Source organism: Juglans microcarpa x Juglans regia, chromosome 3D (genome assembly GCF_004785595.1).
Source record: "Juglans microcarpa x Juglans regia isolate MS1-56 chromosome 3D, Jm3101_v1.0, whole genome shotgun sequence".
NCBI lineage: Eukaryota > Viridiplantae > Streptophyta > Magnoliopsida > Fagales > Juglandaceae > Juglans > Juglans microcarpa x Juglans regia.
The window spans coordinates 11,098,270-11,110,204 of record NC_054598.1 but is presented as its reverse complement, the minus strand read 5'-3'; the positions used below and the strand labels follow the sequence as shown (position 1 = coordinate 11,110,204).

At 36.1% G+C, this 11,935-nt stretch overlaps 2 protein-coding genes across 2 annotated transcripts; both read right to left on the bottom strand.

The window, feature by feature from the left end:
• Nucleotides 1-336: 336 nt before the first annotated feature.
• On the bottom strand, nucleotides 337-6,405 carry LOC121254663 (LL-diaminopimelate aminotransferase, chloroplastic-like). The gene is made up of 10 exons (XM_041154785.1): nucleotides 5,971-6,405; nucleotides 5,631-5,710; nucleotides 5,252-5,319; nucleotides 4,153-4,269; nucleotides 3,601-3,663; nucleotides 2,807-2,911; nucleotides 2,589-2,639; nucleotides 1,351-1,671; nucleotides 1,049-1,255; nucleotides 337-857 (listed from the first exon to the last, which is right to left on the bottom strand). The coding sequence occupies exons 1-10, from the start codon at nucleotides 6,048-6,050 to the stop codon at nucleotides 564-566; spliced, it is 1,386 nt and encodes a 461-aa protein (XP_041010719.1). The 5' UTR covers nucleotides 6,051-6,405; the 3' UTR covers nucleotides 337-563.
• A 2,892-nt stretch (nucleotides 6,406-9,297) lies between these two features.
• On the bottom strand, nucleotides 9,298-10,163 carry LOC121255029. Its single transcript, XM_041155325.1, has 3 exons — nucleotides 10,033-10,163; nucleotides 9,624-9,719; nucleotides 9,298-9,417 (listed from the first exon to the last, which is right to left on the bottom strand). Exons 1-3 carry the CDS (start codon nucleotides 10,144-10,146, stop codon nucleotides 9,298-9,300), a joined length of 330 nt encoding a protein of 109 aa, XP_041011259.1. The 5' UTR covers nucleotides 10,147-10,163.
• Nucleotides 10,164-11,935: the final 1,772 nt, after the last annotated feature.

The following is an 11,935-nucleotide window of genomic DNA, read 5'->3' as shown; positions in this document are numbered from 1 at the left end:
TTTTTCTCCTCTTTTTCTGTTTTGGTACCATCCCCAGTGATCTTTTCAGTCTCTTCCAAGTACAAAATTTGCATATGTTGACATATCTTTTCAGTCTCTACTTTTTGTTCCTTCTTAATGTTCTATCACTTCTATTTTCTTTAGGCTAGTAGCTAGACTCATGGTGGCATTGTGATGTAAAGCAATTACCTCCATGCAGCCTTGAGCTTGAGCTTCTTGATTGGAGTTTGATTCCTTTTTCTTCGTCTCAAAGTGGTTTCTGGCTCTGGACTGGATCTGCTGCATTTACTAATACAAAATTTCTTATGCTGGAACTGCACTTAGTCTTGGACCTTACCAGGAGGGAGGATTATTGGAACATTTGCTTCAAATTTATGATGATAAAATAAAGTCTAGATCACAAGGTACACTCGATTTCTACAGTTGATGAAATAGATGGTGCAACCTACTAATAAGGATCCCAAATGCTAAACGAGCTTGGGTCTAAGAATTGCCGAATTCGAAGCAAATGGTGGGAATAGATGTGTCCATTTCTGCTCCAAAGAAACTAGTTGAATCCAGCTTCATTTGTATAACTGCTTGAATCTTTTACAAGCTTCCAAAATATTGCTCCTGTGACCAAATGCACTAACCCTGACAAACCCTTCGCCAGCAGGTCCAAAACCACTGCCGGGGGTGGTAACAACGTGAGTTTTCTCCAGAATCTCACTGAATACATCCCATGAACTTCGGCCGGGGAAGTGGACCCACACATATGGTGCATTCTTCCCTCCATACACATTAAAACCAAGCGAATTAAATGTCTCTACTATTATGTCAGTATTTTCTTTGTAGAAACCGATCACCTCATGCATTGCCTGCAAATAGAATAAAATTAGCGTATCTTGTTATATAAGTATTTCAGAATTTTATTCGGCCATATGGCTAGAGAAGAGGAACGTGAAAAATGGAATAATTAATTGAAAAAAAAAAACATGATTTATAATGATAAATATTGCATTTTTTTTTTGTTAGTAAGGAATCACAGGAATGAGAACAGAAAACAGACCTTAAGACCTTCGGGTGAAAGGCAAGCTAGACCACCAGCTTGGGCAATGTTGGATGCACCATTAAAACAAGTACAAACAATGCGGCTGAAGTCCTTGGCTACAGGAAATCCATCAGAAAATAGCAGTTCCTTTGGAACTACAGTCCAACCTAGACGAACTCCAGTGAACCCTGCGTATTTGCTAAATGATGATGTCTCGATTGCAACCTACAATGTGCATAGTTATGAATTCATGGAAATAAATGTCTGTTGCATTGAAAGTGGAAAAAAACTCAAAAATGAATTTTCATCAATAAAGTTACCTCTTTAGCTCCAGGAATTTCAAAGATGGAACGGGGGTTGTCCTCCGACATGTACATGGCATATGCAGAATCATATACTATGATTGAACCGTTGTCCTTGGCAAACTTTACCAGCTGGGTCAGTTGCTCCCTGGTTGCAGCAGCACCAGTAGGATTGTTCGGTGAACAGAAAAATATGATATCCGTTCGACAAACACCTGACAGATCAGGAAAGAAACCATTCTCTGGAGTACACTTCATATATTCAATGCTCTCAAACTTTTGTACATCCTTCTGAAACTGTCCAGTCTGGCCCATGATAACACTCGAGTCCACATAAGCCTGCACTTTAACCCATCTCTTGTAAGGAATTGATCCTTAAACCTTTAAAAAGTTTTATCCCTATGAAGACATTTTCCATGCCACGTTACTAATAGCTTATCTAACAGATGGCGCCATCGATGAAAAACATTGTTTTCCATATTGATGAAAGCAAGGTAGATGGTCAATATGATTGAAATTATGAAATGACATGCTCAAACAAGCATAACATCCTTCATGTCTTGCATCTAAGTGGCAAGACCACCTAACCAACAGCCCAAGTTAACTATCAAAATTGTAAGGTAGCCCTAATAAACAACAACAGATGTTAGATCTATGGTTTTTTCTAGGGACTGAAAGTGAATTACTAGGTAGAAACCTTGTGTTACTTAATAAAATGACTTCCCAAGTAAACCACTTTTTCTTGTAGGCAACTTCCCTGGTAAACCCTTTTCTTCTAGGCGACTTCCCAAGTGAACCTGGTTTTATTCATTTCTAGATAATTATTATTGCTCATCCAAAAAATATTAATTTCCACAGTGAACCAATTAAATGTCTCTCACATGCACCTCTACCACTTTCTGTATAAGATATTGCATGGGGGTGTTCAAAATAAATACTACAGTAGATCTCTGAAGGCCTTTGGCAGGTAATTCCTGCAAAATTAAGCTAAAAGAAAAAAAATACTATCACAAATTATTACCACTGGCAGGTAATTTCATGCAAAATTAAGCTAAAAGAATAAAAAAATACTATCACAAACTATTAACAAGAAATAAAATCTTAAAAAAATTGACAAAATGAATACTGGTAAGACCAACTCAACCTTTTCACTTAATATATATCACAATGAAAATAGATAATTAAAAGAGAAAAAACGGAAGACAGGTCAACTGGAGAATAAATTTTATTCCTTATTTTGTAGAAGAATAAATTACAGGGTATGACGGGTCTTGCACTGCCATTGTAACATCAGCCCCAAAAACAACCTGCCAAGAGTAGAAAGAAAGCAAATTTAAATAGTGCTACAATTAAAAAAAATTAATTATGGAATACTTTGCTGGTAAACAAAAACCATCAGTACAAGCAAACAAATATAAACAGAGGCAAAGATCAATGCAAGGAATTCAAAACCAATGTGTAAATCTAAACAAACCTGAAGGCGGGATATATCACATTTCGCACCATCTGAAACAAATATATCATCGTCCTCTATTCCGAGGCTGGTATAAAAAGTTGAAGCAATTGCAGCTCTCAAAGACTACAGATCAGCAACAGTGTTAGTCTTCAGCTATCATGCTATAAATTTCAATTGTCTCATGTGAAACTTCAAGTAATCTACTTTAAGTCATGTCGATTCTGTGTTTGATCAGATCAATTTGAACCTAGAGGATGATTGCCTAAGGTCAGCAGCCAGAGTAGAAACTTCAACCATACCTTTTTTTATAAGTGAAACTTAGGCCATACCTTAAATCAGCATGAATTCTAAGACTCGGTGAATGGCAACCAAAAAGTACTTTTGTAGCATGTTCACAAAAACATATTTGGTTATTGATGTATTGTGAATAGATTAACAATAAGAAGCACAAAAAATGTCTAACCATATGAAATGGTTGTGTAACCATTTACAATTACTTTCTAAAGAAACAACATCAGTTTACATTTAAATCTATTCGCTTGATTCTAGATGTGGTGCCGAGGTTACGCATAGTGACCATATATACTTTGAGTTCTCATTTCAGACTAGAAACGAACATGAAAAGGCGAATCACCATCTTCAAGTCATAATTTTGAATCATAAGAATTACTTATCAAACAAAAAAATTGAATCATAAGTGTTAGTTCTTTACCATCCATGATGGGAGAATATATTGTAATAGAAGTATCGACAATTAGCAATGAAGTTCAACTCCATGAAACAGTCAATCACAAATCAAGAATGCCTCATACCTTTTCACCCTGCTCAGCTCCATAACCACTGTAACCCTCTAGTGTTGATAATTCCTGTGATCTCTGTCAAAGTGAAAACAATTTGATTCAGTAGCCAGCAAAGCAAGGATTCTACTTAATCAGATAAGCGGTAAAAATGTGCAAAATTTCATAAAGACATACAATAACATGACCATGGAATGGTTTCAATTATGTCAAGCAAAAAGCAATCCTAAAAATGTTGTTTGGGTCAGCATTTAAGCAAGGATTCTGTAAGTTGTAAACTATAACCTTAATTTTAATTTTTGAGTCAGCAATCGGGAGGGAGAGTTAAGCTTCATAAATCACACCTCTCGCCCCAGTTTCGACTGCCTTTGTTGTTATTTTTCTTCTTCTTTTTTTTTTCTTTTTGTGATTCCATTTGCTAAGTTAGTTATAGAAATATTTTGAAAGAGAAAAAAGCATAAGGAAGCATAAAAACAGAGAACATCACCACGAGAGATGTGCAGAATAAAACCAGGAGCGCGAAAAAAATGAATGAAACAGTTTACAAGAGGGGTAAAGAAGTCGTACCTTTCTCATCGCAGAAGTTATAACTTCTGGAATAGGCTCAGTAGTATCACCAATTCCAAGGCTTATAACTTGTGCATCAGGGTACTTCAGCAGGTGTGCAGCCCTCCTCCTGCCTATCTATTCACAAGAATTATAAGACAAAAATAAGATTACTAAAACACTGTTCAAAATATAAATAATGAAACAGATTTCTTCTGTGGGTTGGCTGAGGACCAGAGGTGGGGGAGGCCAGAGAGAGATAGATCATATCACTAGGACTTTTGGAGAAAATACAACAAACTGACAAAAGAATGTCCTCCGAAGTCCCGGCTTTATGCACTTTTTATAAGTGACAAAATCACTAAGAAACGGAAAAAGTAGGGCTTAGTGCACACACAAAGTATACCCAAAACCATCAAATCACCCAGAAGAGAATATCATCAAAGACACAAAACATTTGAAAGCTAACCCCAAGGGATTGGCCCAAGTGGTGAAGGTCTTGGTCTTGGGGTATCACTCTCTTCAAGGTCCAAGGTTCAACATCTCATGGGTACAAACAATATTTTGGTTATCCATAACTCCACATTGAATTAGCTATTGAATTCATCAAAATAATAATATAATATTTTTTTTTAATAATAATATTTCTTTTATATTTTATAATTACACTAATCATATGTTAATTAATAATTTAATTTGATTCTTACATTATTATTATAAGACAGTTAGAGATTAAACGTGAATAAAAAAAGATCATTGGAGATTAAAAGTGAATAAAAAATAGATTTGATGAGTAAACAATAACCCTTCAAATTTGAAAAAACATATCCTCTGTAGCTCAAAGTTTCACACTTATCTCTTTGGCTAATCCAATGCAGCTCTCTTTTGATGAAATTCATCATATTTTACATTTGGCTAAGCTTTTGATGAAGCCAATGCCAATGCTCTTAGATGAACTAAAATCCATGAAGAAGGCGAGTCAAGAAGCTGATAATATAATTCTATGGTTCTACCAAAAAAGAAATCATGTACCATAAGGTCAATCACAGTCGAGTGAATGGAGATATTTAGCAATAGTAAGATTATAATAATAGAAAATAGGCGCACGTGCATTATATACCTCTGGGAAAAGGTAACCCGCTTGAAGTTTGGCCAAGTTTCCATTGCGAGAGACATTTGTCTTGTAAGCTTCAAAAGATACAGAATATATTCAGCATTATTGAATATCAAATATCCACAACGGGCATGGTAAGAAGAGATGCTTCTAATTCCGTTTTGGTTTAAATAGATTTTTCACTAAGGTGGCAATTTTGTATGACGGGACACAAATTTTCCATGTCCAATAATTCACAATTCCAGCTACAACATGGGCCCCGTATATCATAGCTCCACTGCTACACAAACTCCCACTAAAACAAAATATGTCACACAAAATTAAAGAAAAAAAAGAAAACAATATCCAAAATTAGAATTGAAATGAAGGAGATAAAAAATGGTACCAGTCTGAGATTCTTTCGGCACCGCAGCAACGCATTTAAAAATGCTGTTTCTTTTCGCCTGAAGCGAAATGTTCTTAGTCCTGCAGCATACAAACCATAAAAGTTCATTCAATCGGATCGTTTGCAAAAGAGACGGAACACGTATATATATATATATATATATATATATATATTTTAAAGAAAAAATATTCTGTTTAGTTGCTGAGAGAAGTAAGAAACCCGAAAAGAACAAATGTGATCAGGTGATTAATGATGGGAAATAGAAGTTTACAACTTTGGGTGCGTATGATTATTTTTTAGGAACTTTCTAAGTAACCAACAGCAAAAAAGAAAATGGTACCTAGAATTAAAGTTGGAATGGGCCAAGAAAGCAGAAGAAGACGAAGAAATTGTAGTGGAAAGGTGTTGCAGTAGAGACATTTTCAGCTCAAGTACGAGGATGGCGATATCTTTTTTGAGGAACAAGAAACCTTTTTAGCAAATGAAGGCCTTATTAAACCCTAGCATCCAGTCAAACGTAAACTTCCTTGCGCAGCTTCTAAGCCCTAGCAGTCGCAGCCTAACACTGTATATCAGACTAGGTCGAAAATGGGGGAATCTTTGATTTCTCTTCTTCTGCAGGACCATTCACCGGTCGTTTGGACTGGGTTGATGAGGTTTGGGTTTCAATGGCTTAAGCTCACACAGGGGAAGCTGACGGGATTTTCTCAAAGCGGGGAAGGGGCATGCGCTTGTTTAGGGGTTTTAGGAGTTTTTTTTTTTTTTTTTTTAGGCTTTTGTTAGAAATGATAAATTTTCAAAACTTCCACCGATTTTATTTCCAAACATTTCCAATCTTTAATTTTTTTTATTTAATTATTATAACTTTTAATTTTAAAAAAATACAAAGTCAATATAATCTTTTTAAGCTTTAAAATAAAAATAATATAAAAAATTATGTCAAATAATTTTATAATTTTTAAACTTTATAATATTTTTATTTAACTATTTATATTTCTTATCTTAAGACCTAATAAAGCATCTCAATTGAAACTATTTCATTACTATTTATAGATCATTTCACTACTATTTATAAAATTCTAAAATACTTCAAGCATCAAAACATAAATCCACTAACCATCAACTCGAAATTCGGTCCGCATTTTTTAGAAAAATTCTATTCCTAAACCAGTCTAAGGATCACACTTCACACACTTATGAGACAACAAATCCGGTCTAGTATCCTAATCACTCTCCCCCTTGTTTCCTCTCCCTCTATCAAATCCCTCAATCCTGTTGACACGAAGAACTCTCGCCCAAAAATGTTGGGCTTGGTAGAGGAAGAATCCTCAGTCGGTTAAAGGCTATACATTTTGATTGGGACTCAAGAATTTCTGAAGTGGTTGGACTAAGGCATAGCGAGATGCTCGTGAGGGTTTTTCATGATGATGCTATGGAACCCATATTCACACTATCTCGACCTACATATGAGGGAGTAGGTAGACACTTTGCCCAATGTGCTAGGAATTTTTCTTCTTTTTAGAGAATGGTCTTCCCGACTTCATTCAAAGTTTCTAATAAAATCTAGATTTCGTGTCCCATGGCCATAGCCATCTCCAGACTTCATTCAAAGTCTCTTGTCCCATGGCCATCTCCTAGAAGAAGATCCCAAGATGGTTTTGATGGACATCCGGAATTGATTCATTCAAGCGGGAGGCAGCTCAGACGAAGGAGTGAACCTAGCGGCGGCCCAAACGGTGAAGCTGGTGGAGGGGTGAAGCGGGAAGGAAGAAGATGCTGGGGGAAGGAACAAATTTCGAAATGCCATCAAATCTATTTTGGATATGTGAACCAAAATGCATGTGTTTTAAAAATAAATAAATAAATGCCACTTCATCATGTGTGTGGTGTATGTAGAGTAGATGGGCAGATGAGTAGAACTACTCCATTTTTTATGCGTAGTTACTATATTTTTAAAAAATATATATATTTCAAAATTTTGGAAACAGAACAGTTTTTATCATTTTTAGTTTATACCAACTTGTAATAGCATTATCATTGGTTTGGATGAAGAGGTGCCCTAATTCGATCTCATCTCATCATTATAATGTTCACAAATTTGTATAGAAAATACAATAAATAATTCAATTTTTTTAAATCACAAAATAATAATATTATTAAAAATAATATTTTATTTAATTTTCTTCTAAACTTATCTCATTTCAACGTACTATCTAAACTCTGAGACAATTCGTGAGAGGGAATAGTTATTTTTCATTATTATTAGACCATTGATATTGAATTATGTAAAAATCTATCCAAAAAAAAAAAAAGCCACTTTTCTAGTTTGACTTACTAACCTATTAAAAGGCACCTCCACATTGGATTAGGTATAATTTTTCTTATTAAAATATTATTTCCTCACCATTTCTTTAAGAAATGGGCATTACAGGAAAAAATTGTTGAACATAACATTACGAGCAATGGAATTGGCATTATATAGATTGCTGAACATAATAAATATAATTACAAAACAATAGATTGTAAATTTGTATTCAAAATAGATTATTGAATTATAATTATAATTATATTTCATTAACTAATTAGACTAGAAGGAGATGAAGCAGAGAAGAAAAGAGTCAAAGTGGTAACAAAGTTACAAAAGTATTAATTTATCAGATAGCTGGAATACAGTAACAAATATATTTATCTTGTAGCTAAATGTAAAATTTCTTTTAACTTTTAGATAAGAGAAATGATTTGCCTACAAAAAGATGTCATAAAAGTAATTTTACAAACTGACGTGATTTGATATGAGATAATAGATTGTAAAACTAATTTTATTAAAAAATAGATATTAAATTTACTTTTATAATTTTTTTTTTTTTTTTTTTTTAGATGTAGCACTTATCTTTAGATAAACTGATGCAAACCCATTTAAACTAATTATTGGCTATATTTTAGCCTCCTGAATGTTTTACGGAAGCTGATACCAGGGTGAGAACAAAAATGGGCCGCCAAACCAAGTTTGGGTCGGTACGCCGAACGAACGAGCGAACTTGCTTCATTCACGTTGACCACCAAAGCTTGGGCTTGGAATGATGGGCCCTGTATGTTGTACCCTGTTCGGCTCAACTAGATGAGCTCGTGCCAACATGTTTATTGTTTGGCATTCAATTTCACTAATTTCTCCTCATTACAAATTTGAGATTTGTCCAAAGAAAGAGCGAAGTGTACATGACATGGAACAGTCAAAAGTGCTAGAAAAGCTGTTTCCTACATCCAAAATCATGTTTAACTCTGCTAGGGACAACCGGTGTGTGGAACCGAGAGATAACCGGTCGTATGTGAAACTTACGTGGAATTATAAAAGAAAAAAAAAAGTCAAAAAACAAAAAGTAAAAGGCATCTCTATTTATCTTCTTCACCTCAAATCCCTCTCTTCCCTCCATTCTCTCTCCACGCTGCTGCTTTGTTTCTCCCAATGCAACATGGACGCTGCCATAGTTCTATATGCCTGTGCAGGCAGAAGCCACCTGACCGATGTAGAGCTTGGCAAGCTCATATTCCTCTAGTGGCGGATTTCTTACCACCCACAAGAACCTTTGGCCACTATTTTCTATTCCTACTGCTGTTTCTTTCAATTATTCTACCAAAAACAATCTCATGCTTCCAAATGAAAGAAACACTACGTGAGAAACCAAAACCGAGCAACACCATTCACGCTGTGAGCCTCTCCTCCATAGATGAGCAACCGATGGCAAACCGCAGCAACCATAATGTCGTAAGACATGTTCCACCGTGTTCTCTGTTTCGGGAAGTAAAAAACAGAGCAAATTCTCTTGGCCCTCAGCCTAGCTTCACCTCGCACAGAAACTTCCGACCACCCTGTGGGTTAGCTTCTCAACAAACCAAGCCAATGAATACTCATGAGAAAAATCTAACAGGCAAAAAAGCAAACAATCAAAACCCAACATTCAGAGTAGGACAATAAACTCATTCAAAAAATAATACCTTAATGAAGCCAATTTCCTTGGCGTTGCTGCGGAAGCATTGCCTACAACACATGAGGCCGTACTTCCTAATCAACCCAACTAGAAGGCATGAGCCCTAAAAATCCAATCCACGGAAACTAATTCCTTTTAAATCAACATTTTTCTTGGTAGCAAAAATCAAAATCTTTTAACATCATATTTGTTTGAAAAAAAGTTATCTTTCTGATCATACTATAAGACATATATATTCTGCCAGAGAAAAGAATAAACTTTTTCAAGCGATCTTAGTGAGTTATATGATTATTTCTGTAAGTATCAGAATAACAACCAATGGCACAAAACAAAACCGAATAGGAAAAAAAAACTCTCTATAAATAAATCAGAAGCCTGACAAGGATCAGAACAAGTTAGATTTCTTTCAATCAATGATAATTTCTCGGGGACCAAACAAGTTGGAAGAGAAAAGGCGATATTCCGTACCAGGCGCGGGAGCCAGGGCCGTAGTTTTTAGGGTGAGAATTCCACACATTGGAGTGCCCCATGATCTTGTTCTGTGTCTCGGTGACAATGGTTTTGCAATGGCTCATGGTAGAGAGCGGGTGCTTTGTGTTTTGGTGGAGGAAACAGAGGCTTATGGTGGCTTGGGTGTAGTTGGTGTCGGTTTAAAGTAGGTGGTCGTGTGTGGGAGGTATCTGGGCTGAGAGCACAAAATTGCTCTATTTTGGCGCTTTAAAACAAATGAGTAATGGCAACGGAGAGGTTTACTAGGCTGTTTTTATGGAGTCTCCCGCGTGAAGTAGTGCCTTGAGATGGTTGGAGTTGCCTTGCTTGAAGGGATTCATGTGTGGTGACGGCAACTACAAGGTGGAGATGCTTCACTGAAGCTTAAAGGTTTGCAACAGTGGTGGTTTCTTTGCTCAGAAAGGGGGCCATACATGTTTGTTTCCTTAAGGAGACAAACGTGCATGGGGCACTAGGCGTCTTCAAGGGAGAGGGAGTAGTCCGACGGAGATAGAGATGGAGGGAGGGAGAAATGAAATTTCGAGCGGGAGAGGGGGAACGAAACGGAGAGGGAGAGGAAGGAAAAAATAAAACGGGTGACATGGACACGCCGGTTGCACCAGACGGTTGTATCTATCATTTATATATATATATATATGACCATCTAGTCCAAGAATCTAGAGGTGCTACCCCCATGGTGTGGGGCGGGGGCACCCCTCCTAGCCCCCCTCCCCGATACAGGGGGGTGGGGTTGAAACCGCACCCCGCCCTGCCCCCCGCTCAACTCAATGACACATCGGGTCTAAAAAAAATTTTAGACTTAAAATTTTTTTTAAACCCAAATTATAATATAATTTAAATTATAAATTGAAATTTGAGTAAAGCTATAAAGCAGCCCACTGTAGCACCTTAGCCGTAGCACCTCAGTCGTAGCACACCTAAGTTGGCTTTTTTTTTCCTTCCTATATTTTTTTCCTCTACACAGCACATCAGTCCAATGTAACACATCAGCTTTTTCTCTACACAGCACATCAGTCTACTATAGCACATCAGCTTGTCCACTGTTACGGTTGAAGCCAACAGTAGGCTGATGTAAAGATTTTTATACATTTTTTTTAAAAAAAAAACTCATTAGAGTTGTATTTTAGATTGTCTCGGCCTCCTAGACCAACCATTATATCAAAGGTCAAGGTAATACAATAGTCATACTTAAACAATGTGGAACTTACTGGCAATGTGGAACTTACTGTTAAGTCCCACATTACTTAAATATGACTATTAACTTGAATTCAATTTCAAATTTTTAACAAATTGTATATATCTATATACAATATATTTATATAAATATTAAAAATTATAATTTTTTATTTTAAAAATGGGAGGGGTGTGAAGCAGGGGGCTGGGGCGGGGCGGATGGGGGCGGGCCCCCACTGCCCACCCCTACAAGAATCTAAGAATCATACCACATTCATAGAAATGTGGATACTTAGGCCTGTTTGGAACTTGGATTGAATTGATTAATTCATTCTAATTTTAAGTTGAGTCTAACATTCAAATACTTAACTCTCAAATCACTAATTAAACTTAATTTAATTCAAAACTTTTTTACACATGGAACTCACACCCTCTTTCAACTCAACACCTTTTTACACGTGGGATCCACAGCTTTTTTCAACTTCTCATAATACATCTAAACTCATATTAGGTGAGCTCCACAAAACTCACTCCACCATCTTAACTCACTACTATTCATAAAGAACTCAACTAATCTCAATTCAACTCAATATTAATAAAGAACCCTTTAAGATTTGTAGAATATTAAAGGGTAAG

Coding starts and splice junctions, on each gene's coding strand:
- LOC121254663 (XM_041154785.1), bottom strand. CDS start 6,050: ATGTCTCTACTGCAACACCTTTCCACTACAATTTCTTCGTCTTCTTCT. Junction 5,711..5,970: donor CATTCCAACTTTAATTCTAG/GTACCATTTTCT, acceptor TGTATGCTGCAG/GACTAAGAACATTTCGCTTC. Junction 2,640..2,806: donor GTGATATATCCCGCCTTCAG/GTTTGTTTAGAT, acceptor TACTCTTGGCAG/GTTGTTTTTGGGGCTGATGT.
- LOC121255029 (XM_041155325.1), bottom strand. CDS start 10,146: ATGGGGCACTCCAATGTGTGGAATTCTCACCCTAAAAACTACGGCCCT. Junction 9,720..10,032: donor TTTGGTCCCCGAGAAATTAT/CATTGATTGAAA, acceptor TTGGATTTTTAG/GGCTCATGCCTTCTAGTTGG. Junction 9,418..9,623: donor AGGAAATTGGCTTCATTAAG/GTATTATTTTTT, acceptor TTCCCGAAACAG/AGAACACGGTGGAACATGTC.